Genomic DNA, 25,117 nt, shown 5'->3' with positions numbered 1-25,117 from the left:
AGTAGTCTTATTGAATTCGCATTCGCACTCGTGAGAAATTTTCTCTAAGGAGGGGTGCCTGCATGTGCGCTGCGCGACCGCGAGCCGATATTCTAGCTAAAGTTGTACTATTTTTTCAGTCTTTTTGCGCCCTTCTTAGGCTTGACTTCCTTGATAAGCTTATCTTTCTTGGAGTCGAACTTCGAGTCGTCCTTTTCTTCGGTATCATCATCATCCTTAAGCGTGTCATCTTGAATCACGTCCTCGTAATCCACGGTGCTGGCCGTACTCTTGGTGGTCCCCACCGAATTCCCAGTCTTGTAGATGGCTATTGGATGAGTAGATGAATTATACGTACGGGTGAAGGCGGTCTTGACCTTGGTGGGGATTTTCTTGAGCACGGCTTCGCCCTTGGCCGCACCCACGCCGAAATCGAGAATGGTGTCCCAATCTTCTCGGGTCAAAAAGTAGTAGTCCATCACGTCTATGCACGGTTGGATACCATTTTCACCCTGGGAGACAATGGGCCCGGCAAGCCGTTTAGCCAAGAGCGGTACGTACTCCAACCGCAACTCCTTTTTGTCGGTGGAAGTTCTGAGCCGGGTGTGGTATTGCAATTCTTGGAGGAGCCGTTGGTACTTCATCTGCTTGGAGTTTTGCCCCAACCACCCGGCAAAGTTGATTCTCTGACTGATGTTACCTGCGACTTCCCGCGACGGCTTGACCGACGACATCACCGCGTGGAACGGTAATAAACTCCACTGCTGTTCACTGGACCGAATCAATGAGTTTATGCGATCGCTGGCACTAATGTCGTCTGCTGCCTGGGCTACCCGCCGCAAGTGGTCACTATCATCACGGCAGTTACTGGGCCGTGTGTACAAGTAGTTCTCCTGGACCATCAACGGCGTGAAGTCGATGTCGTTGAAGTACAAGTCGATTTTGTCGTTCAACGTGTGGTTGGAGTGCGGTGAGTAGATCTGCCCGTTGAGTAACTTACCAACTATGTCAAACGGCTTCAACACCGTCTGTTTCTGCCAGGACTTGGAAAAGTCCTTGCTCTGCTCGGCCCCGATGGTTTTCTGGGTTTTGGATACGGTCGAGAGCAAATTGATCATCTGCCGAATGTCGTTGTTGGTGGTTTGCACCAACTGGCCAATAATCAGCGGGTCGATCTTGATCTTCTCCCTGTGGCATATGGTCATGATCCGAGCCTTGACCTCGTTTTCGCTCGGGCGTCTGAACGCAAGGTCGTACGTTACCCGGTCAAACGTCCTCATCTTGGGTAACGACTTATCGTTACAGATCAAGATCATGGGCATCTTGGTGATACGGCAGAACTGTGACAACGCCCCGGCCCCGCCGTGGTCACCGGATGACATCCCGTCGACTTCATCCATAATGAGGCAGAAGCGTCTCTCGTTTTCCTGGTGAACGTCAGCATGTCGGTTCTGGAAGAATCCCATCACCGACGTGTTGTTCAATACGCTCTTGATGTCCAGGTTCAACAAAGACTTGGACCGCACGTCCGATGCGTTCTTCTCCAACACGTCAAACCCCAAGTCCTCGGCGATGAGGTGCGCAGCCGTGGTTTTGCCTATACCGGGAGGACCACTGATCAAACAAGCACGGAAAACCCCCAGCCCATCGGCCCCCGGGTCCTTGAAGTCGTTCTTTGCGTTATCGAACCAGTGGAGCAACCACAGACGCAACTTGTTGACCTGGCCTTTGTTGCCGCAGAGCTGAAGAGTTGACGTGGGTGCGTACTTGGTGGTCCATAATTTGTCGTCATTGGAGATCTCCCGAACAGGCTCCGCCGGGAGACGTGACAGATGCTTGCTGACGGACGGTGGAACGTGTTGGATCTTGGCCTGTTGCTGGCGAGCTCGTTCTTGTTCTTCTTCGGCTTCAGCTTCTTGTATAATTCTACTTTCCTCTTCCTCTCTCTTCCTCTTGGCCTTCACTGCCTCGCCACCAGAACCGCCATCTGCTGGCATGCTCCGTAAGAGCTGGAGAAACCCTTCCTCCGAAATGGCCTTAATGTGCATCTTTTTGATTTTCTGCACTTTCGACGGCCCAGCCTCGTCTCCAATCACCACCACACTGGTTTTACCCAGAATAGATTTGGGCACCTTAGCGCCGTATCGCTTGGCGATGTTCTCAGCGTCTGTACGCTCGAGGTTGGGCAACACGCCCGTGAATACCATCGTGAGTCCTGATAAGCAATGGGGTTTTGCTTCGGGGATATCGACAGACCCGGTGGCTTGAGGAGCTTGAGCCTTACGTTGTTGCAACTGAAAAAAAGAGAGTTTTTGGGAATCCGACGTGTCGGGCAATTCGGCGTCAGGAATTGAGGCCAAGATCTCTTCGGCGCTGGCGCCAGATGGTGGTGAAGGTTGTTCCTTTGTAGTTGGTTTCTTGGGAGACTTTTTCACAACTGCTTTTTGGGGCGATGATTTATAGGGCGGGGATTTGATCTCCTCGACGGTGTCGTCACCGTCATCGTGTTTGATTTGTAGCTCATCATCAAGATCTATGATTTCAGGCGCTGGAGCATCCGGCTTTTGTTTTTTGTTCAACAGCTCATGTGGGGGAGAGGATTTCTACAATTGGCATGTTAGTAGGGTGATAAAAGTGGTAGTGGGTATGGGACGGGGCGTACTCGTTTGGCGGCCGGTTTTTTGGCCTTGAAGAAATCTGTTACCAAGACCATGGTGGGATGTGAAATGAAAAATAACGCGCGTTGCGATTTGGGTGCGAACTGGTGAGAGAAACTGACTAGATTATTATGTGCTATTTTATGCTGAAGTATACTGAATTGGCAGGAGAATTTAAACTACTTCACTTCTTGGTGCTTTCCCGCTCGAGAAAATCGGTCCAGAGTGAGATAAAGCTCTCTCTACCTCGAGGCTCGCCTGACTGCTGATGGTGACTTAGGCCACTGGCCACACGTTTGGACTCGTCCCACTCCAACAACGAGCTGAGCAACTGCAACGCCTCGTACTTCTTGGTGTCGCCTCTTGGAATCTGGAGAAAGTTGATCAACACATTTGAAATAAGCTCTTTGTCAATGGTATTATCGACACTATTCAGCTGTTGTTTCAACATCCCTAGCGCCTTACCCAAATGCTCATTCAAAATCACTGCTTCGTGACGGGCCTTTCCCAATAGAATCTGCCTTGTTTCCACTTCCTTCTCAAGCACTTTGATCTTTTCCAAGCTGGTTTCCAACTCGACTATTCGCGCAGCTGACTCCTGTAAACTGGCCTGGACCACTTCTTTCTCCTCCGTCAAATTGCTGATGGAAGTGTTCAACTTCTGTACCTGAGTGTCGTGGGCCGTCTGTAATTGCTGAATTTGGGCCTGCAATTGTGTGGATTTGGTATTGGTGAACTCCAACTGAGATTTCAAATTGTCCAAGTCAGCTTGCTTGATGTCCACCGTCTCCTTCAACTCCTCGATGACGGAATTCAAGCTCTTGATTTCCATCTTACTCTCATCCTTCATCAAGTCAAATTCGTTGGCCAGAGATTTCAACTCATTTATCTTTTTGTTCAACTTGGAAATGGTATTTTCCAACTCGTACTTCTCATCCTGAAACCCGTCTTCCTTGGACTGGAACTCTTTTCTCGTGGCTGTGAGCAGGCTGGTCAACCGCTCGCACTCGCTGTTCAAGTCGGTGGTCTGTTCTTTCAACTTATCGACGGTATGAGCCAATTTGGCGTTTTCTTCCTCCAACAAACCCTTGTCGTGTTTGAGGGTTTCCACTTCCTCTTTTAACTGCTCGGCCTCCACTTCGGTCTCTTTCATCTTGCTAAACACCGATCGCATCGACGAGATTCGCCCAAGTAACGAATCGTAATTGGCCTTGAGTTCGTCTCGTTCTTTCTTTACCGACTCCAAGTCGGCGCTGGAGCTGTCAGAAGGGTCCTGCTCACGCAGATGATCTTCTGGTACCTGTGCTTTGTGTTGGGCCAACTCCTCTTCTTTTTGTGCTAGGAGCTGTTTGTATTGTGTTTGTAATTCGACTTGTTTCAGTATCGTCTCATCTTTTTCGTGCAACTGTTTGGTCAATTCATCAATCTGTGCTTGTAGGATGCTGGTGGAGTCAATGGTAGTTGCGCTGGCGGCATTGTTTTCGAGTTCCACCCCATCGGTGCTGGCAACGGATCCGTTCGAATATCCGTTTTCATCAGGCACCGGCACTATTGGAGGCACTTCTTCGATGTGTGTATCCTCTTCATGACTAGATATGGCACTGCCGTTGTCTGTCGACCCATTTTTGGCGGCCTTGGTGGTCTTTTTCTTGCTTTTAGCCATGGTGCAACTAACAAGTGTTTATATAAATTTTGCGAACAGTGAGGCTGCCTCAACAAACTACGATCCAAGGCCAGTGGCTTCACTAATACAATGATGTTATTATTAATATACATAAAAAGAAAACCAAACGGCCAACAAGCGGGAATCCAACTTAATAAAGGTACATTAAAGACGTTTTATTAAGTTATTTATATAGATTCCACAACTTATAAACACACCTTTCTTCTTTATGATAATTATATTTATAAGCGTTAATTTCCTTTAAATAAGTAGCCGAAACAACTGTCAACTGAATTAGATGTTGGATGGATATAACATGATTCTAACAGAAGCTCCGAAGGTCTTTGGTGGCAAGTTCTTCTTGAAGTTGGCTCTAACGACACCACTGTTTCCGTGGGTTCTGGTAACCTTACCCCAGATGACTCTGATCTTGGATCCTCTGATTTCCTTAGAGGCTCTGTAGACATAGGCAACACGCTTACCCAAGTAGAACTTGGCATCAGCTGGGTTAGCAACACCTTCTATTTGGAGCAACGAAACGTTAGGGTTGTTGACTCTCTTTGAACGTTGGTAAGACAAGTGTTTACCTTTAACGTATACTAGAAAAGCTTGTTAGTATTGGGGGTTTTTATGTTTTTGGGGTGTTTCGACGTTGGTGAACTTGAACTGCCAGTAGGAGAAAACTTTGCTTCCAAGAAGAATTTGGTAATGGGTATGGTCAGTGTGGCTTGTGGGTGACACGGAGAAACAGGCAGTAGTTGATATAAGGGAATTTTGGAAGGTTTCACTGGGTTTGAAATCTGACTCATTCGAGACCGGGTTCCAAAGAATGAGGTCCAAGTGTCGTTATTTTCAGTTCTGTTCAATCCCAGCTATGTTCAGATATTCACTAGTCGATCACCGTGGAGTGGTATGCACATACATCTATGAGATTCAGCCATTTTTAGTAGTTAATTAAAAGTTGAATAATCAATACTTTGAGATTATAAAAAATTTTCAGTAGTTAAAAATTCTCTTGATACCGCTCGAACAAATGGTGACACAAAAGCGCTCGCAAGCTGCGGGTGTCTGGGGCCCAATTTGGGTGTGTGGTCGTGCGCCTATTGGTGTGCGCACCGTCCCCAGCAGTGCGAGTGTGTGACTGGTGCGGGCTTTGAAAACCCTACTCAAAAGCACGTGACTAAGCAACCTAATCTGCCGTTGCGGCCTAATTGCTCTGATGTTATATTTGTATTACAAGGATATAAATACCCCAAAATCTCTGGTTTTTCTTGTAAATTCTCTAATAATATCTTCCCATCATGACTAAAGATATTGACCAATTGTCCATCAACACCATCAAAACCTTAGCCGTGGACAGTGTATCAGCTGCAAATTCAGGTCATCCAGGAGCTCCATTGGCACTTGCCACCCTTGCCCATGCTATTTTCCAGAAGACCAAATTCACTCCAAATCACCCAAAATGGCCCAACAGAGACCGGTTTGTATTATCCAATGGACATGCCTGTGCTTTGTTGTACTCGATCTTGTTTTTATATGGATTCGATTACACTCTCGACGATTTGAAGAACTTTAGGCAATTGAACTCCAAGACCCCTGGCCACCCGGAAACTCCCCACTGTCCCGGAGTGGAGGTTACCACCGGTCCATTGGGCCAGGGAATTGCAAATGCAGTGGGGATTGCACTCGCGCAAAAACAATTTGCAGCCACTTACAACAAACCCGACTACCCTATTGCCGATGCCCGGACCTTTTGTATTGTTGGAGATGGGTGCTTGATGGAAGGGATTTCATCTGAGGCCTCATCTCTTGCAGGTCACTTGCAGTTGGGTAACTTGACGGTGTTTTGGGATTCCAACAAAATCTCTATTGACGGGTCTACAGATTTGGCATTCACTGAGGATGTGCCTGAAAGATATAGAGCATATGGCTGGCACGTAATTGATGTGGATGAAGAGAACCCTAGCTTATCTACTCTTTCCAAGGCAATTGATGAGGCTCTGAAGGTCACCGACAAGCCCACGTTTGTGAAGATCAAAACTACCATTGGAATTGGTTCTGAGCAAGCTGGCACCGCGGCAGTACACGGAGCTCCATTGAAACCTGATGATGTGAAGCACCTAAAGAAAGCCATTGGGTTCGACCCCGAACAAAGTTTTGTGGTTCCTCTGGAAGTCACTGACTACTTCAAGAAGTCGGTGGAACTGAAGGATAAACAATATGTAGAATGGCAGAAGTTGTTCAAAGACTATAGTCACCACTATCCTGAATTGGCAGAAGAAATCAACAGAAGAGAGGACGGAAGGTTGCCTCCAGATTGGGAGAGGTTCTTACCCTCATACAAGCCTTCTGACAAGGCAGCAGCCACCCGGAAGCTTTCAGAGACGGTTTTGGGTGCTCTTACGCCAGTTATTCCCGAGCTCATTGGAGGTGCGGCAGACTTGACTCCATCGACTTTGACCAGGACCCAAAACGCGGTGGACTTTCAGCCTCCGTCAACTGGGTTAGGAGACTACTCTGGACGGTATATCAGGTTTGGTGTTCGGGAACATGCCATGGGTGCCATGATGAACGGAATAGCAGCTTTTGGATCCAACTTCAAGGTTTTTGGCGGGACGTTTTTGAACTTTGTGTCTTACGCAGCCGGTGCTGTCAGATTATCAGCCATTTCGCAGCTTCCAATTATCTGGGTTGGAACTCATGATTCGGTTGGATTGGGTGAAGATGGGCCTACCCACCAGCCAATTGAAACGTTGGCACATCTTCGGGCTATTCCAAATCTCTCTGTGTGGAGACCTGCTGATGGTAATGAGGTGTCTGCCGCCTACAAAGCAGCCATTTCGTCGGTTTCAACTCCTCACGTGTTGGCGTTGACCAGACAAGGGGTTCCACACTTGGAAGGGTCTTCTATAGAGAAGGCATCCAAGGGTGGCTACGTTTTGGTGGAGGCACAAGACCCAGATATCATTCTTGTGTCATCTGGATCAGAAGTTTCGATTGCGGTTGAGGCTGCAAAATTATTGGGTAAAAACGGAACAAGAGCCCGAGTTGTATCGATGCCATCCTTCTTTGCTTTTGACCAACAATCTGAAAAGTATCGTTTCTCAGTGTTGCCTGACGGTGTTCCAATTTTGTCGATTGAGGTGATGTCGCCATTTGGCTGGTCCAACTACTCTCATGTCCAGTTTGGGGTGAGCAGGTTTGGATTCTCAGCAAAATACACCGACATCTACGACTACTTGGAATTCACTCCAGAAGGAATTAGCTCAAGAGCCAACAAAACCATTGACTTTTACAAGGGGTCTAAGTTGTTGAGTCCATTGAGCAAGCCTTTCTACCCCCAATCGTTTGACTTGTTCACCCACGGAAGATAATCGGGTTTATAACACTAAATACATTGTTTCATTTGGACTATTGTCATCTGTATATTCATACTCTAGGCAGTGATCTCCTTCTCGTTGTTCCACTTGTCAACGTTCACTCTCCAATGCAAAGCAGTTCCTTCGTCATACTTGGAACCCACCAAGCTTCCGGATGGACAGTTCTTGGTGGACAATTGTGACAAGTTGGTCAAGTTTGTGAAATGGTCCTTGACTTCCGAATCATAATCCACTGGATCGAACCACCTGGTTTCCCATGGGGTACCAGCTTCCTTTTCCTTTCTTCTCAACTCTCTCTGTTCATTCTCGATCTTGGACTTCTCTGTGTTGATCAAATCGTAATCAGATTTGGAGATGGCCTCCGCGACCTTTTGCCAGGCTCTTCTGGTTTCCAATGGATGTTGTTGTTCTATAGGCTTCACCGTCAAGTGTTGAGGATCCGCCAAAAACGCATCATAGAACAATTCATCAGTCTTGGTAGGAGCTATCGCACCTTTTTTGGCATAACTCTTGCCTGACCACTGTCCACTAATGGTGATAATCGCATTCTCTTTATCGGCCGATGCTAGTTTATCCTTGTAAATCCGAGCTTTGAAAGTATTCTTCTTGCCGGAAAAGTACCCTCTTCCGCTGTACTCAAAAACGGCCACGTATCCGTTCGAGCTCTGGATGTATGACTTGCCTTCCAATTCCACAAATGGAGACGCAGTGATTAACCCTTCAATGTGCAATGGAGGTAATGTGACCAAGTAGCTTTCAGCCAAATCTTTAGCATTGTACTCTAACAAACAGTGTCCATATTGCTTGATATTGATAGAGGTGGCAGACATAGTGGCCCTGATACCATTATAGCCCTGCAATAATGTGTTGTTTTTTTGGTTGATTATAGCATAGCCGGTAACGGGAGGGTGATGAGACACCTGTTCAGACAATAAAATGGACTCACCCAACGTCCCATCTTCACTGGTATCTTCCCATTTGCCCACAAATACCTCACCCAAGAAGGGATTCAACGCCTTTTTTTCCGAACCCATACTTTCGTTTCTGGAGCAATATTGAGATCTTAACGTGGAAATGAACCACTTAACCACTGCCACCATTCTTTTCAACGCCATGGCATCCAACTCATTCTGGTCGGCTCCTTCGGAAGCCTTCAAGAAGTTCGGTGCCAAAAGGAGGTTGGGGTGTTCTCCCCAATATTGGGAATACTCCGATAAAGAAGTGGGAGACAAAATGAATGGGGGGGCTGTCAAAGTGGATAGGTCACCATTAAACGACGAAATTGATTTTAAAAACGAGGTCCATGAGGACGAAGACGCAATGCTTGACATGGTGGAGCTAGTGGGGATTGGGAGCGGGAGTGAGTGAGCAGGGAATCAACTAGCAATCAACTGTGTGGGTGTGGATTGTATTTGTAAACCCCAACGTTTGTGGAACAGCAATAATTTTCCATCGCGATTATATTTCAAGCAGACCAAATTACGACATCGGATGCGGCGGTGCCAATTTATAGTGATATACGTTGGTATTTAGGGGTATATGTGTGGTTTTTATGGGTTGGTGAATGTCTAACTGGTCTTCTGACGTTTTTTGGGGGCTTTTTTGAACCCTTTTGGGCGATTGAGTGGTGGCCCGGCCTCAAAGTATTGAGCGTGCACGACCCCTTTTTCTGCTAAATTGTCATGTTGCAAAAAGCAGTATATATAAGCCAGGCTAAACCCTATTTCTCCTCGATTAATCTTGATACCATGAAATTCGAATTTGCTTTCCTCATTTTACATGCCTGTGCGGCCTCATTTCCAATGATGGTCCCTACTGGTCAGATAGTTGACCTCACCGGCCTATGGGACCCAAGCACCATCCTGAGGCATAGTACCGTTCAGGTTTCTCTGGTTTCGGCCTGGGATAGTTTCTCCAGTACTGACCTCAGCCACACAGTCTACCTTGTGAACGATTTGGAGGAAATTCCCACTGTATACACGGATAAAATTGATCCCCAAAATCGGTTTGTTGCGGTTGCAAATAAAGAGAGTTGCTTCTATGACCCAGAACAGGAATCATGGGTCAAATCCCAGTACGACCTTAATGTGAAATATTATCCCCATACTATTGACCACGGCACATGTCTTGATATGTCAATGGGCCAAGGAGGAAGTTTAACCTCTGCTATTGGAATCACTTTCTCTGCTTCAGTTGATTTGGCTGCATCCTTTTCTTTGAAGGTAGCGGAGTTGGACTTGTCTCTTCTCCTAGATTTTCTAGACAGCGAGTTCATATTTGCACCAAGTGTATCAATTAAGACGAGTGTTAGTTGTGATACCAAACAGGGAGAATATGGTCGTATTCTCACTACCCTTTACTTAGCTGAGGCTCCGGCCAATAACCTAACAAAAATCAAATTTGTCGAAGGGTGGGGGGTTCTTGAAACTGCTGGGTCGGTGGTAACAGCACCTATAAAGCTTGTGACAAGTCGAGTTCCTTCTAGTATTTGTCACAGAAGTGAAGTACCATGTTAGATTAGTGGTTTTCGCAACTATTGGTTTTGCAGCAATTTATCGATCTTGCGAATTTTATATATTTTGTAGAATGTACTTTGTGGAGATATGTAATGAAGTTTAGAGCTTTATGTAAATGTGACGTTTGTCCAAACCAACCACCAAAAATATGGTAACGATCCCATACACCAACAAGATCAAGAAGGATGTTTTGGTATCGCATTCGAGGGTGTTGATGGACATATTGATCAAGCCTGTTAATAGGTTTCCTAGCAAGAAATACACCAACCCGTTCTTATTAACAGCTTCCAATATCTGGGAATGAGTGTCGTTGTCACCGATAAGCTCATTACACAAGCAGTAACATAACAAGAAGAAGGAGTTATATGCCACAATCATAAACACATAAGGAAGGTTAGCTAGACGTCTTGAAATATTGAAGAATAATGGCGACTCTTTCACAAAGTAACCCAAACTCTGGTAGAACACCGTCGATATGACCAACCCTTTGACTGTCGATACAGTCAACCAAGACTTGGGCGATTTGTGTTGGAGATTGAAACCAATCAAGTTGTTAGGAGTTTTGCGTCCAGTCAATACAAACGAGCCAAATGACTGTCCGAATATAAAGATACTCAAGTATCCAAAAAACGAAAAAAGTCCTTCTTTGTTCATAGTCACCAAGCTGTCCAACCTGTTCTCCGGCCACAAAATGAATTGCAACAACCCGGTGTTGCACAACGCAAGTTCATATGTGGCTGCTATTAGGAATGCGACCAAAGCCCTTGGAACCAATTCGAAAAGTGGATCCAAAATGGCTATAAAAGTAGGCAACAACCCTAAAGTTATGAAGAAGTTCCAGTGAATCCCATACTCTGTCACGTGTTCTTGATATTCAAGTCCTTTGACACTTACAAAACGAATGATGCCGAAGGCCAACATGGGGATCGTGGCCTTGAAATTCGTGAAGATCAAGCTGAGGTACTTCGACAACCCGAAACTGTTCGGTTGCATAGAGTTGATCTTCAGCTTGATGATAGATCTAGAGTTGACCAACCCCATAGAAAATACAAACGAGCCGACTCCCATGTCCATAATGGATGTGCCCCAGGTTTCGACTTTAGCGAATCTTCGGGGAAACACATGGAAATCAACCGCTAGGATCGCAAAGTTGGTGAGTATCAACATATGTGATCTATACGCCGTGAGGAACGCTTTCTTGTGTAACACTTCTGTGTTTATAGGGGCCTTTTTCGAAGGATTTCGAGACTTCTTGGATTTCAACCGCAATAATACCTGCATTGTGCCTGCCACAGCTACTGGAGCCACCAAAGCTCCATACAAAGTATCGATGGAGTTGCTGTAGATTGTTATCGATGTCAAAAGCAGCACGACGTTCAACAAGAAATCAAGAAGTATCGAGTTTCCGATGAATTCGCTGGAAGAGAACACCTTAAATGCCAAGTACGCCACAGTAGACACGGCTACGACCTGGTAAATTTCTGCCAACGAGCCCCCCACCAAGTCGGAAACAAATAGCTGTTTCTGTTCTTTCAACGTAGACATGCCCAAATGCCAATTATATTTCCCGATTCTGCAACACGTAAAACGGTTTAATTTTCAATAGTCGCTAGCGCTCACGCGCGCTGAGTTTAATTTCATCTTCTCCAACTCCAGACTAAGCGAATTCCTCTATTACAACCGCCACAGCATGACCGACGAAGAAGCAGTGGAAAAGTGGATGTCCAGAGCGGAAAAGAGTGACAGGCCGCCGACACCCACCCATGCCAGCACAGGAGATCACCTAAATCTCGACTCGACTCCCAGTTCTCCATCTTTGCATATCCACCATGATAGTATCGATGACAATACCTTACTTGAGAACTTCGTACCGCTCCCACCGAAGCTGCCAGTACTATCATCGAACGAGTCTCTCATGAACCTAACTCCCTACAGCTCGCAACAAAATGATAATGACGAGTATGTTATGTACTCGGACTCCGAAATTGGGTCTCAGAACTCATTGGACTTGCCGATTCCGCTCAAATCCAGTCTGGTAGACGGGATGGACGACAGGGACAGCTCACCTTCGCGTTCAGCCGTCAGAAGAATCAAAAGTGCCAGTTCCAAGAGAAGAACATCTCCTAGACGAGATAGTGGAGACCTGGGTACGCCTAGTCCTAAGCAGAAGAAAAAAATAAGAAGAAAATCAAACAAGTCTGAAGGTAGCGAGAAGTCACATCCGGTCGGTGGAGGATATGCACTGGCTCCAGGAACCGGTAAGATTTTCCGGAATTTGTTGATTCTTGAAGAGAGTTTGAGAGATCAAGTTGCACAGCAGAGAGGTTTGAGACGAAAGTACTTGACATTCATGGCGATTCTTTGTGCAGTGATAACGTCTATTGCTCACCATTTGTACTTTAGTAACTATGAAACGTCGAGCCCTTTCCGGGTGGTACTCACGTTTGTTCTTCTTGCTTTGATGATCACCTTATTATTGTACTACTTGTCTGGAGAGTATCAAAAAACTATTGTTCTACCCCGAAAATTCTTATCGTCAACCAATAAGGGCTTACGTCAGCTTAATGTCAGATTGGTGAAGATCAAGACACCCTTGATTGATTTACTTTCGGACTTGATACGAGAGTTTCTGTTGTTTGTGATAATGACGATATTAAATTTGATTCATAAGTTTGATCCTTCGCTCAAGCACAACAAGGATTCCAAAATAGAAGTTTTCTTTGTCTCATGCCAACTGCAATGCCAGCCCCGGGTGGGAATAGCGGATGTGAAACTTGTGCTAAATGCTAGAGTATTCAATACCGATATAAGAGAGGGATGGGAGTTGTACCGCAGTGAGTTCTGGATCCGAGAAGGAGTAAGAAGAAGAAACAACTTGATGAGTTTCGTCACCGGGAATAATCAAGATGAAAGCATACTCGACAAGGAAAAGCTCTTGAACAGAGATAGAAGAGAGAGACGTGATAGGAAAAAATCCAATACGGGAGCTCCTGTGTCAACAGGAGCCGGAACAGGAACATCGACCCCAACTTCCAATAAGTTGAACGACCAAAACCTTCGTGCTTTGTCTATCAAGCTTCATGAGATGGATGATAGTTCTCCATCGTTGACCGAGTAGACCAGACATTCATTTCTTTAATCTGTATAATTACCGTTAGTTTTAGTAGCTCATTTCATGATTTACTTTATTATTCGTCACTTAAGATGTTCATCGCAGCCCGCTTTCCAAACACCGTACACTCAAGGAGAGAATTGCCTCCTAATCTGTTCTTACCGTGAACTCCAGCAGCGATTTCTCCCACAGCGTACAAGTTAGTAATGATCGAGTTTGCCTGGTTTAACGCCTGACCGTTTTCATTTATTGCAATTCCTCCCATTGAAAAGTGGAGAGATGGGGTTGTGAAACCATAGTAAAACTTCAGTGACAAGAAAGGTTCTCCAAAAACCTTTCTTCCAAACTCATCTTGACCTTCACTACCAACCCCTTTATTGTACAGTTTCAAAGTTTGAATCAACTCATCTTCGTCAAAAGTGGTGCTAAAAGTGTGAACCTTTTGGGTCAATTCCTCAAGGGTGCCAAAGTACAACAAATTCTTGGAAACATAAAAGTTAATGTGAGACTGGGCCTTGTGGTAGTCTTCCGGGTCAATGATGATGATCGACACGTACTTCTGGGCCTTTGTGAAGTCACCTTCGGGAATTTTGCAGTTCTTGAAAACTGCATCAGAAACAATGTCTCTGGTTTGCAATTCGTCTACAAATCGTTTGGAGGTGATGGGTGACACCAAGATTCCCCCAATTCCTCTCAAAAGCTCACCACACAAAATCTTATTTCTAAGATCCACATTTGCAAAGTCCACAAACCCGGTGGGGTTGATTTGGATTTCGGTCATATCAAGAAGCTGCACCTGGCAATCTCTTACGGCAATTTTCTGGCCATCACCTCTAACAGAATCGGCATTGGTAGTAGGCAAATCCACCAAATCAGGCCTATACTTTCGAACCAATGATTCATCCATCTCTGTATCAGCCGCGTAACCCCCGCTTGCGAGAATTAAATCCGAGGTTGTTAGAGTATGGGTGGTTCCATCATGGGTATACTCAATGGCTGCAACTTTTTGGTTTTTCATGATAATCCGCTTCAACTGGGACTCAACTTGGATATCAATGTTGGGGCTGTTCTGAACGTGTTCCAAAAGCTTCAGAATGATGGCGTACCCAGGAGCCACCTTAGAGTTACCCCGGTGGGTTCGAGGCATCGAATGGCCTCCTAGTTGTGACACGGTCAGAAGATTGATTCCCTGATCAATAAGCCAGTAGATGGCGTCGCTGGACTCCTTGGCCAATATCTCCACCAACTGAGTATTGCACAAGTTCTTCCCGGATTTCAAAGTGTCTTGGATAAAAAGATTCACGCTATCTCCTTTGACGGGCTGAAACATGGTGGGCACTCCATTGATTCCAGAAGACGCCTTGATGGAGTTACCACCGGGACGAAGGGCCTTTTCGATTATTGTCACGTGCCGGCCACCGTCGGCCAAGTGAAGGGCGGCTGTTAGGCCTGTTAAGCCTGCACCGACTATAGTAACGTCCGAGTTCATCGACTGGGAGATACAAAACGACCTATAAAATGCTCGATAAGCAATGGTGGACAAAATTGCCAATAGCAATGGTTTAAGTAGGGATTTCAACAACTTAAATAAGCTTTTCTTATGGATGGGGTGCTGCAGATCCGTACATATTTATAGGTTTGGCACTAAGGTTGCCAAAAGCGATCATACGATTTAAGTTGCATCAGCGCGACAAAGTTAATTTTCTCATTTCTAATCAACTGGTGAAGACATGTTTCAAGCTAATCCTATACTACACCCCGATAATCGGAATCGCAGGTTCAAAGTCGAACCATTCTTGAGAAAGGAGTTTGGCTTCGGCACAAACCCCGACAGACCCGTATGTCAATTCTTTATTCCGCAGAGTCCTAACTCTTGTCCAAACGGCAGCAACTGTCCCAACAAACATGTACCTCCTATGTACAACAATAAGATTGTGTGTAAGCATTGGTTGAGAGGATTGTGTAAGAAGAACGACCACTGTGAGTTCCTCCACGAGTACAATTTGAGGAAAATGCCCGAGTGCTTATTTTATTCCAGAAATGGCTACTGTACTCAGACCAATGAGTGTCTTTATTTACACGTTGATCCACAGCTGAAGATTCCCGAGTGCCAAAACTACTTGCGAGGCTTCTGTCCCGAAGGGCCCAAGTGTGTGAACCGGCACGTGAGGAAGATTATGTGTCCGATGTTTTTGACGGGGTTCTGTCCCAAGGGACCGGAGTGCGATTATACTCACCCTAGGTTTGATAATATCACCGACAAGATGAGGATCAAGCCCGACAGAGATGCTTCCGAGACGGTAAGTAAATGAAGGGAAAGGTGCTGTCGTCTGTATATTAATGTATTTTAAATAGACTCTAATGATACACTCATATTCAATGCGACTTTTACTTACAGTTGGTACAACCAAGACATACGTAAATAATCATAGACATAGACCCATAAATCTATGAGCCGAGCCGTTAGATCCTGAAGTTCCGGAACTGTCTCCTTTCTGACGGCGTGAACACCCAGTTGATTCCTCCATCTTCATCAGACTCATGTTCATTCTGCTGAATCGATTCCTCATACTCTTCTTCGTCCATACCTACCAAAAGTACCAACTGTGTCACCCGAATAAACTTCTCTCTCAACTCATAGTTATCTTCACAAACCTCACTGATGAACCCCGAAATATCCTTCTCCAACTTCAACGACCCAAACTCATTGATCTTGAACCGCTTGAGTACATACACCAATCTCTTCTCAATGATATTCGCCAAGTTGAGTATAATCAACTTGAGCAACTTGCCGAAGATGAGCTCGTGATGGAACACCTGCCCGTATGGGCGGATCAAGTTTCTCCAATCGGAGGTGAATTGCAAAATCAACCCATTGTCGTTTAGAACATTGGTTGAGTAGATAAGGTAATTCGAGTCATCCGTATCATCCAAGAAATCACCCACAATAGTGAGCATCTTGGCCTTGATGGACTGGTTATAGAAGTTGATTAAGGACTCCTGGATCAACTTGTTGGTGAGTGATACAAATGGATTAAACAACTCAAGCTGCAAAATGTTTTGCACAATCGAAGCATCGTCTCCAAACGGGAAACAGTTTCGTATATAGTAGGCATCGTTTTTGGTGATGTTATCCAAGATCTTGGTGAAATATTCTTGTCCCACTGCGACCGTATTGAGATAGAGCACAAAGTTCACGAGTTTGGGGTTGTTGGAGATAGTTGCTGAAGACGCAGAATTACTGGCTCCACCACCTACAACGGTTCCAAGAGCACTTTGAGCACCTTTGAAAAAACCCATACCACCAGCTGGATCGGGGGCAGGAGTTCCACCTCTGGAGGTCCTCGGACTTGACACCGTCAAAAGGCTTGTTTTGGGGTTGATGAGCGAAAGCGCAGAGTTGTACCGTGGCAGGTGTTCGTTCAACTCTTTTATAAAGTAGCCGTTGATCAAGTCATTCTTGATGACCTTGAATGACTCGGTGACAAAACTCTTGACGGCCGTGATCTGACTGGAGTCGATGATGCTCTTGATGCAGGTGTTCAACACCAACGTCAAGTCTTCAATTACAGACGAGCATGGAGGCTGTTCAGGATAACGGGCACCGTTTGCAAGCAAATAAGGCTCCAAAGCAGGTAATGCTTCAATGGTGATGGCCTTCTCCAACGATCGTCTGAAGTAGAAGTTGAAGATAGTTTCGAAGGCTGGAAGATACTTTGACTGGATTTTCCTGGTGAAGTTCGAGTCCACAAGAAGTTTGGGCACAAGTTTTGGCAGAGCCAGGGCGTTCAAATACCGGGTGGAAATGAACTTACAGTACAAAGACCAGTAGTTAAAGATGTTTGCAAACTCGGAGAACAAGTCGCCAGCCTCCACAATGGTCACAAGCTCATTGTCCTCGAACGACAGTCTCGAGAACTCGGATGAGGCTCGAGTTGGTGGTTCGGACTCCAAACGGGCCCGGAGAATTGGGAAGTCGTACAACCTGATATCCTGAATGATCTTGCCTAGGCGCTTTTCGTCGTAGAAGGTGTCAGTAATCAAGCCGATTTGGGAGTCGATCTCAGGCTGGATCTTATTGATGACATATGGAAGGGCGTTGGAATAAGTGGAGGCATAATACCGGTTGATCAACGGGGCGTGTTGGGCCAACATCATGGAGATGTTCTCAAACAACTGCATGCTACTGCGGGAGTAGAGGCCGATTTTTTTGGATGCTTCACCACCAGAGCCCGAGGAAATCGATTGGATCAAGCTTCTCAGGGTATCGGTGATGACCTGGCTAATGAATTTGGAGTAGCAGTTCAACCCCACCTCTTCCTGGCCAATGAGAGGGAACAACTCGAAGAATTTGGTCAACTGCTGCATGTCTTTTTTGGCAGCCGCGTCATCGAACTGGACTTTGAACACCTCAATTAACTGTTTGACGAGGTTGTCGATAACCACGCGTGGAAACTCGGGGATGTCCGTGGACGGGATCACGCTGGCGGCGTAGTCACCGTCGATGAGCAGGTCGGGGACCTTGGTTTTAATCGTCCGTATACAATTGGCAGCAAGTTGGTAGCTTTTGTGTTCCATGGCATAAACCGCTTGGTTGATGTTATTCTTCAAGAGCTTGGTGCTAGACACGTACTCCAGTGTCTGGGTCACGCGACTGATCTCCTTGTCCAATGCCTTGAGTTTGTACGTCAACGTACTGCCGATATTGTTGGAGTCTGAGAAGACGGTGATCAAGTCGTTGGTGGTTTTAAGGGTATCGGCAAGTTTGGCCCGGTTCAATTCCACCGCCGCCACGTCCAGCTGATGGCGGGCCTGGAGCCGGTGGACGTAGTGGTGGAGCTCTCGGTTGGCGTTGTGGTTGAGCTGATCTATCGCCGATACCAACTGATGGAGCTCATGTTCGGAAGAGGCAGACTCAAAACTAGAGACGATTTCCTGGGTTTTGGCGGCAAGTGCCTCATGACTGAGACTAAGGATTGTATACTCCGCCAGGCTGGTGTCTGACATGGTGTCACTGGCCGTGGGTATGTGGTTTGTGGATACGGTTGAGTTGGCACAGAACAGCGGTGGTAGTCGCGAAAACAAGTTTTGAGGATCGCGAAAAACTTCAAATCAAAAATCTCAAATCAAATACATCTTATACACTCTAAACACGCATTTGCTATGCCAAAGCTCCCATGGGGTCGAAGAATGGCAACACGGTATACTCCTGGGACTTCCATGTCGCATAGTCTTCTTTGGACGCGTACGCCTTGGACGTCACCACCTGGAACACAAACTCGTCAAACCACTTATCGGTCATGACAAAGTATCCCTTGTCTCCCACGGCGTCACCCCACGAGTTCTCAATCTTCCACCGCACCGGGCGTCCAGCCTTGTCCAAGTGGACTCCGGTCAATGTCATGGCGTGGGTCATGGCCGAAGACCCAGTTTGTAACCGTTCTTTCTTCGACACGTTGAAGCCCGAACCAAACGCCAACCCAAAATCATATTGGTCCACGTCCAACACGCCGGTCTGGCGGTCGTAGAATTTGCCCACGTCACAGCCAAAGAACACCGGCTCATCGGCCTTAATCATCTTGATGGCCGCCTGCTTGATGGAGTCCAAGGTGGTGTTGACGTATTGAATGGGTCTACCGCCAGATACGTTGTTCAACTTGTCCACCGTCAACAAGGCGCCGACTTCGTTCCGGGGATCGTGGACCAACGAGAACGACTTGTTGGCCTCGTACCGGACGTGGGTCTTGTAGAAATCGGTGGGGGTGGTGTCCAACGCCTGGAACTTACCATCCTTGTCGATAAATTCCCAGGTAAAGGTGTCAGAAGGCTTGGGAGGAGTGCCCAAGCAGATCAGAATCACGTTGTAGATGTGCTTCATCATGGCCTTCTTGACCTGCAATATCACCACCTCCAAAGCTCCTTGAGTCTTGAGTTTTCTCAACACCAAACCAAATTCCCGGAGCTTTTCCTTCAAGATGTAGTTCAAGGTAGAGCTGGCACCAGCCTGAGCGTTATCGGGGAAGAACTCGTGGGGAACAATCCCGTACTTGTCCAAGATATTAACCACCATATCCCATTGTCCACCATCACCACCCACCGCGTCCAGAAACACCAGCCCCACGTACCGTGAGTCCAACGGCTCGTCCGCAGTGGCGATGAAGTTGTCCAACGCGTAGTTGGCTCTTTCCAACTTATCGTAGAAGAAAAGGTAAGCTTGCGATACCTGGAACTGGTCGGGTTTCAAGTTGTAGTTCTTGATGACATGTGCTCTCAACACGTTACTGGTGGCAAACATCCAGCACCGGCCTGACAGAGCCTGGTTGTTGTAGCATCCAGGACTACCGACGGTTTTGAGTTCGGTGTTGAAGAGGTATTGGTGTTGGACTCCGGCACCGCTGGAAGGGTTGGCGATAACGGAGTAGATATCGTTTTTGGCGATGGCACTTTGGGCGAGCGAGTTCTTCAAGTTGGAGTTGAAATCAGACTCCCAGGCCCCCAAATCTTCGGCGGAATTGATGCCATTGGTGGAGTTGGAGGTGGTATCGCCGATGTTCAATTGACGCAAGATGCTGGTGATTTGCAGCTGCGACGACAAAGAGTCTGAGTCAGGATATGTCTGTTTCTCATTGTAGACGGGCTCAGAGACCAGGCTAGTGTCGGATTGCGTTTTGGAGGTGTTGTTTCCCATGGTTGAAATTGGTTGAGGATAAGGGAATTTTGTTGAGATCAGGGGAATTGTGGATGCTTATATGGTGAGGCCCCAAGGGGTTATCGGAGAGCCTCTGGGGACCACCATGCAGGAAAGCGCATACATGCGGCTCCTCTCATTGGCATGGGGGTCTGAGGTGATAGCAGAGGTGATGCAATTATATATGAGTTCATTGACATTCTATATGAGATGATACCATTCTGTATGAGTGTTCATGCTAGTGTCAATTCATCCGAGTGTTCATTAACTACTTCCTACCTATGAGAGTTCATTAACTACTAAGGTCATTTCATCTGAGTGTTCACTTAGTGCCTCCCGCACCGGCCTTCAACTGCTCCTTGAAGCGCGTGGACCGGTCTCTTATTCTGGGCTTCTTGTGGCGAGGCTTCTTGACCTTCAATTGGCCGTTCTTCAAAAGCCCACGTTTGTGTGCCCGCTCTCCCTCCATCACCATTTTAACATCACCAGCAGTGGCTTTATCAGCCTTACCCAAAACCTTGACCCGGCCCAAAGTGGTCTTCTGCTTGTCGTTCAAGCTTCTCAACCCCTTTTTGTTTTTGTTTTGTTTCTGGTTGTCGATGTGGTTGGGAGATAACTCCGATGGTTTGGCATGGTTTTTGGCGCGAGAAATCCGTAACTTACGCTTACTACCACCACCAATAGGCTTATCATGTAACATCAACACTTTGTTGACTGACAACGAGTCGTTGAATTGTACCAATGCAAAGCCCTTACCCAAGTTGGTTTTGGCATCGCGCACAATCCGCACCGACTCCACGTCGTTAGCGGTATGCGCGTTGAAGTACTTCCACAAGGTTTCCTCCTGCTCATCAAAGTCGAGATTCCCAACAAACACCGTTCGCTTGTTGTCCTTAGCAGTGGGGTGGGTCACGTGGTCGACCTTCAAGTGGAACTGGTCAAACACAGTGGCGTTTAGCAAGTCCACTGCTTTTAACGATGCTTCTTTGGTTTCAAACACCACGTACGAGTTGATATTTTGCCGGTTGGCGTGGAACAGCTTCTGGGCAAAGGCGATTTTCCGGGGCAACGCCTGGTCGAAGGAAATGGACCGGAATCGGATCGACTGCACCGGTCCCACGTTGGCGAAAAGGTGTTTGAACCGCTTGTAGGTGGGTTTGGAGGTGACAACCGAGATCGGTACGTTTCCTACGAAAACGGTTTTCTCTGCTTTCTCAAGCTCGGTTTCCTTGAGATCCACCACTTTGGCCCGCTTGGCGGGTTTGGTTTCCTCACTATCGCTGTCATCCGAAGACTCTTCAACACTGGGGACGGGTTGGACATCTGGCTTGTCTTCCTTCAACAACTTATCGAAGTACCGGGCCTCCAAGTCAAAGTTCTCGTCTCGGGTGGATTTTTTGCGTGGCTGACTTTGGGTTTGGGGGAGGTTATCATCTTGTGGCGACAGAGTCTGGGTTTGGGTGATATCCTCTGGCGACACATTCTGGGGGCGGGAGTCGGGAACCGTTCTTTCTCTCACCAACCGTGTACGGTCCACCGGTGCCGCACTGCCAAACAACCCGTCAATGGCCTTATCGTGCTTGGCCAGGCCAAATATCGTATTAAACACACTCATCCTTAGTAGTTATATATCTCATCTCTACCAGGGAAAAATTTATTTGCACCAAGTACCATCGGTCCTGCACGCATTCGCACCCTCGCCCTTTGACCTAAGTTTTTAATTTCCAGGGTTATCCACCGTCAACAAACATACCAGTGTCGACTCCACCACACTGACCGTCAAGTCTTCAATAGAACCCACAACGCGAACCCCAGGCGTCTATAAACCCACACCCACACCTCCCCATCATCCTGTCATCACTGGCCCTACACATTTCCCATTCCCCGTACCCGCCAGCCACCTTCGATGCCAACAGAGGAACAAGTAGTCACCAGCAAAATTGCCTCGTCGCCGCCGCCAGCTGTCGCCGCCGTGATAGTCTCCACCGCCACCACGTCCCTGCCGGCGCCGGTGCCGCTGTCCCCATCCGTTACCCCAGTATCCACCAATCCCTCGGAGGCCACCCACAAATCCAATAAAGAGTACGAGAGTTCCGAGCTCAGCGACTTGGGCGACGATCAGTCGGAGGCTGAGACTGATAAAATGGACTTTTTGGACGAGGAGAACTCCAATTCCGAAACGGTGCTGGACTTGAATGCGTTGCTGAAGTTGACGGAGATGGCCCGTTTGCGGGAGATCGATTCGGACGACGACGACGACCAGGTCCGAGCCAAGCGGGGTGTCGAGGAAGAAAATGGCCCTGAGGCCCGGGCGGCCTCCAAGCGGATCCATTTACAGGAGGAGGAAGATGTGCACGAGGCCGATGAAGAAGATGAGGCCGAACTCGAAGACGCAGAAGAGCCCGAAGAGCCCGAAGAGGTGGAGGCAGAAGTGCCAAAACTGGAAGCCGATGTTCCTGAAGAGACGGCCGAAGCGGGCAAAACCGAAGAACACGAAGAACACGAAGAACACGAAGAACACGAAGAACACGAAGAACTAGAAGAACTAGAAGAAGACGAGCGCGAGGACTCTGATGTCGACTTTCTCAACGAGCAACGGGTACTTGCGGTCCAGGACCTCGTGGACATCGAAACGTCCTTCGCAGAAATCAGAGACAAATTGTACCACGACAAACTCAAACTTCTAGAGCATGAACTACAGCTTTGTTTGGAGGGATCGCACCCTGAATTGGCCAAAATATACTACAAGATCAACGGGTTTTACCAAGATAGTATCCGACTCGCCAACCACACGTTGAACTACCGGCTTCGGTGTATCAACAATGAGACGGTGGCCACCCGTACAGCGATCCACCAGGACTTTTTGAAGCAAGTGGTGGATCATAAAAACGATATGATTCTGGAAACAACCTCGCGGTGGTATAAAATCAACAAGGAACGCAACCAGATGGACCAGCTCGCCCCCGACTTTGCTTACAACGCGGTGCCCGAACCAGCACATCACATCAAGGTGGAAGAAGACGTTTCACGTCGGGCCAGCCTTATTAATGGATATGTCAACGGACAGAATAACGGGGCCAATGGCCATCACGAGCTGCTGCCCGAGTACATTCTGTTATCGAAGAAGGAGATCAAGCACACAAAGCTCCTTGAGTTGGTACAACACCGCAATGACTTTAATCAAGAATTGGGGATCATCAACGGGTTGGTGCAATTGCATGGGATTCCTTCGGCCATTGATTTATCACCGGATGGTAAATGGAGCCACGAGTTGCTTCTCAAGCGAGCGAGTGATGACGAGATCCACGACGACCTCCAGGCCATGGGAATACCAATTTAGGGGTTCTTGGAGCCTTGAGTCACGTATTAACGAATCACGTATTGATGAGTACACTGTGAAGTGGCAGCTCATTACTACACTGTGTAGTAACAGTTCATTATGTACACTGTGTAGTAACAGTTCTAAGACATGGTGTTGTAACAGCTCAATAAACAACTGCCCTTGATGCTTCGCTAAATCGCGCGGTCGCCGAAAATAAACAGATCACAAATGGTAGAGGTCTCGTTAACAGTAGGCAAATTGGATGCCTCATTGGCGTTGTTGTTGACCAAAGACCATCATCTTATTGAGTTCCCCACAATTCTTTTGCCCACAGGCGTCAAGGCCGGCTCCATTGTCAGCATCAAATGTGAGCAAGATTCTCAAACAGAAAAAGAGGAGGCTAAGCAGTTCAAAGCCATACAAGATGAAATCCTTAATACTTTCGGTAAAAACTTACCCAAAAGTCCCGTGTTACGGATCAAGAACGTCACCCAGACGTCGTGTGTGTTGGAGTGGGAACAATTGGACTTGGGAACCGCTACCTTGAAGAACTTGTTTCTCTTCAAGGACGGCAAGAAGGTGGGTGCCATTCCCCAACCGTTGACCAATAGAACCACCAAGTTGTCGGGATTGCCCATCGACAAAACGTTTGAGTTTCAGTTGCGCTTGGACACCACGGCCGGGGTCTACGTGTCTGAAGTGTTGGAAGTTACCACTCACAAGATGACCGATTTAACAGGTATCACTGTTTGTTTGGGGGATATAAGTGCCAATGAGCAGTTTACAGTGGAAGATATCGAAAAGACGTTGGAGACCATTGGTGCCCGTGTGCCGGCGCAGACTAAAATCAGTGTTGATACCACCCATTTTATTTGTACCAGAGAGAACAAACAGAATTCTGAGTATACCAAGGCGGGTGAGATGAATATTCCTATTATCAGGCCCGAGTGGTTGAAGGCGTGTGAGCGGGAAAAGAGAATCGTGGGAGTCAGAGATTACTATGTTAAGGATTGTTCATTGCCGGATATTTTTGCAAGGAATTTCTGGAATAAGGAGACGAAGGATGGCTTGGTGGAGAAACAGCATGACCCATTACCGGAGCCTCCAAAGGAGGTTGAAGAAACCAATGAGGATGGGTTGAGAGAGCCAACCATAAAGGTGACGGAGCCCACACCGGAGAAGGAGGTGGAAGAGGAGGAAGTTTCTGTGCCCGAGACGGAAGCTGTACCTGAGACGAAAGCTGTACCTGAGACGAACGCTGTGCCCGAGACGGACGCTGTGCCTGATACTGAAGCTGTACCTGATACTGAAGCTGTACCTGATACTGAAGCTGTGCCTGATACTGAAGCTGTGACTGATAAAGAAACTGTGCTTGAAGAGGTGCCTGAAACTATTGCCGAGACCGTCGCAGAACACCCAGAAACCGAAAAAGAGGCTCCAGAGGTTGTCAAAGAGCTCGTTGAAGAGCCCAAAGAGCCCGTTGAAGAACCTAAAGAGCCGATCGAACATCCAGTCGCAACGCCAGAAGCAGCTGAAGTTTCTGTCTCCCAGCCAGTTAAAGTTACAGTCGAAGAAACTCCAGACACTCCCGAAGTGGCAGCCCCCGAAACTCCCGAATTACCCCAGGAAGCCCCCGAAATAGCTCCCGATACCGACGACACCGACGACATCGCCCCCAATGATGCATCCCCCCCCACTGCTTCTCCCTCAAAAAAGCCCAAAAAGAAGAAGAACAAAAAGAAGAAAAACTAACTACTAAAATGTAAATTTTATTACCGTACGTAACTCTGCTCAACAAGA

The 25,117-nt window shown here is 47.1% G+C and overlaps 13 protein-coding genes across 13 annotated transcripts; 5 read left to right on the top strand and 8 right to left on the bottom strand. All coding sequences in view use genetic code 12, as the record gives it.

Annotated features, from left to right (window-relative positions):
• Positions 1-107: 107 nt before the first annotated feature.
• On the bottom strand, positions 108-2,692 carry rfc1 (DNA replication factor C complex subunit Rfc1; the record flags this gene model as incomplete). Its single annotated transcript, XM_066157802.1, has 2 exons — positions 108-2,582; positions 2,642-2,692. 2 exons carry the CDS (start codon positions 2,690-2,692, stop codon positions 108-110), a joined length of 2,526 nt encoding a protein of 841 aa, XP_066013899.1.
• Positions 2,693-2,820: 128 nt separating this feature from the next.
• Positions 2,821-4,299, bottom strand: PSN45_002144 (uncharacterized protein; the record flags this gene model as incomplete). Its single annotated transcript, XM_006689267.2, has 1 exon — positions 2,821-4,299. One exon carries the CDS (start codon positions 4,297-4,299, stop codon positions 2,821-2,823), a length of 1,479 nt encoding a protein of 492 aa, XP_006689330.2.
• A 294-nt stretch (positions 4,300-4,593) lies between these two features.
• RPL33B (60S ribosomal protein eL33) lies at positions 4,594-5,240 on the bottom strand (the record flags this gene model as incomplete). Its single annotated transcript, XM_006689269.2, has 2 exons — positions 4,594-4,898; positions 5,222-5,240. The coding sequence occupies 2 exons, from the start codon at positions 5,238-5,240 to the stop codon at positions 4,594-4,596; spliced, it is 324 nt and encodes a 107-aa protein (XP_006689332.1).
• Positions 5,241-5,600: 360 nt separating this feature from the next.
• Positions 5,601-7,673, top strand: TKL1_1 (Transketolase; the record flags this gene model as incomplete). Its single annotated transcript, XM_006689270.2, has 1 exon — positions 5,601-7,673. The coding sequence occupies one exon, from the start codon at positions 5,601-5,603 to the stop codon at positions 7,671-7,673; it is 2,073 nt and encodes a 690-aa protein (XP_006689333.1).
• Positions 7,674-7,735: 62 nt separating this feature from the next.
• On the bottom strand, positions 7,736-9,010 carry kes1 (Oxysterol-binding protein 4; the record flags this gene model as incomplete). Its single annotated transcript, XM_006689271.2, has 1 exon — positions 7,736-9,010. The coding sequence occupies one exon, from the start codon at positions 9,008-9,010 to the stop codon at positions 7,736-7,738; it is 1,275 nt and encodes a 424-aa protein (XP_006689334.1).
• Positions 9,011-10,294: 1,284 nt separating this feature from the next.
• Positions 10,295-11,740, bottom strand: GWT1 (Glucosaminyl phosphatidylinositol (GlcN-PI) nositol acylation protein; the record flags this gene model as incomplete). The annotated part of the gene is made up of 1 exon (XM_006690163.1): positions 10,295-11,740. One exon carries the CDS (start codon positions 11,738-11,740, stop codon positions 10,295-10,297), a length of 1,446 nt encoding a protein of 481 aa, XP_006690226.1.
• Positions 11,741-11,885: 145 nt separating this feature from the next.
• Positions 11,886-13,313, top strand: SPO7 (Nem1-Spo7 phosphatase regulatory subunit; the record flags this gene model as incomplete). Its single annotated transcript, XM_006689273.2, has 1 exon — positions 11,886-13,313. One exon carries the CDS (start codon positions 11,886-11,888, stop codon positions 13,311-13,313), a length of 1,428 nt encoding a protein of 475 aa, XP_006689336.2.
• Positions 13,314-13,383: 70 nt separating this feature from the next.
• OSM1 (Osmotic growth protein 1) lies at positions 13,384-14,796 on the bottom strand (the record flags this gene model as incomplete). The annotated part of the gene is made up of 1 exon (XM_006690165.1): positions 13,384-14,796. One exon carries the CDS (start codon positions 14,794-14,796, stop codon positions 13,384-13,386), a length of 1,413 nt encoding a protein of 470 aa, XP_006690228.1.
• Positions 14,797-15,037: 241 nt separating this feature from the next.
• On the top strand, positions 15,038-15,619 carry YTH1 (RNA-binding component of cleavage and polyadenylation factor; the record flags this gene model as incomplete). The annotated part of the gene is made up of 1 exon (XM_006690167.1): positions 15,038-15,619. The coding sequence occupies one exon, from the start codon at positions 15,038-15,040 to the stop codon at positions 15,617-15,619; it is 582 nt and encodes a 193-aa protein (XP_006690230.1).
• Positions 15,620-15,770: 151 nt separating this feature from the next.
• COG4 (Golgi transport complex subunit 4) lies at positions 15,771-18,314 on the bottom strand (the record flags this gene model as incomplete). The annotated part of the gene is made up of 1 exon (XM_006689274.2): positions 15,771-18,314. The coding sequence occupies one exon, from the start codon at positions 18,312-18,314 to the stop codon at positions 15,771-15,773; it is 2,544 nt and encodes an 847-aa protein (XP_006689337.1).
• A 154-nt stretch (positions 18,315-18,468) lies between these two features.
• On the bottom strand, positions 18,469-21,610 carry PSN45_002135 (uncharacterized protein; the record flags this gene model as incomplete). The annotated part of the gene is made up of 2 exons (XM_006689276.2): positions 18,469-19,957; positions 20,322-21,610. 2 exons carry the CDS (start codon positions 21,608-21,610, stop codon positions 18,469-18,471), a joined length of 2,778 nt encoding a protein of 925 aa, XP_006689339.2.
• Positions 21,611-21,901: 291 nt separating this feature from the next.
• DEP1 (Transcriptional regulatory protein) lies at positions 21,902-23,335 on the top strand (the record flags this gene model as incomplete). Its single annotated transcript, XM_066157801.1, has 1 exon — positions 21,902-23,335. The coding sequence occupies one exon, from the start codon at positions 21,902-21,904 to the stop codon at positions 23,333-23,335; it is 1,434 nt and encodes a 477-aa protein (XP_066013898.1).
• Positions 23,336-23,545: 210 nt separating this feature from the next.
• CHS5 (Chitin synthase, class 5) lies at positions 23,546-25,069 on the top strand (the record flags this gene model as incomplete). Its single annotated transcript, XM_066157800.1, has 1 exon — positions 23,546-25,069. The coding sequence occupies one exon, from the start codon at positions 23,546-23,548 to the stop codon at positions 25,067-25,069; it is 1,524 nt and encodes a 507-aa protein (XP_066013897.1).
• Between the last annotated feature and the right edge of the window lie 48 nt (positions 25,070-25,117).

Source organism: Yamadazyma tenuis, chromosome 2, assembly GCF_029203305.1.
Source record: "Yamadazyma tenuis chromosome 2, complete sequence".
Classification (NCBI taxonomy): domain Eukaryota; kingdom Fungi; phylum Ascomycota; class Pichiomycetes; order Serinales; family Debaryomycetaceae; genus Yamadazyma; species Yamadazyma tenuis.
This window is presented reverse-complemented; position numbering and strand designations above follow the sequence as displayed.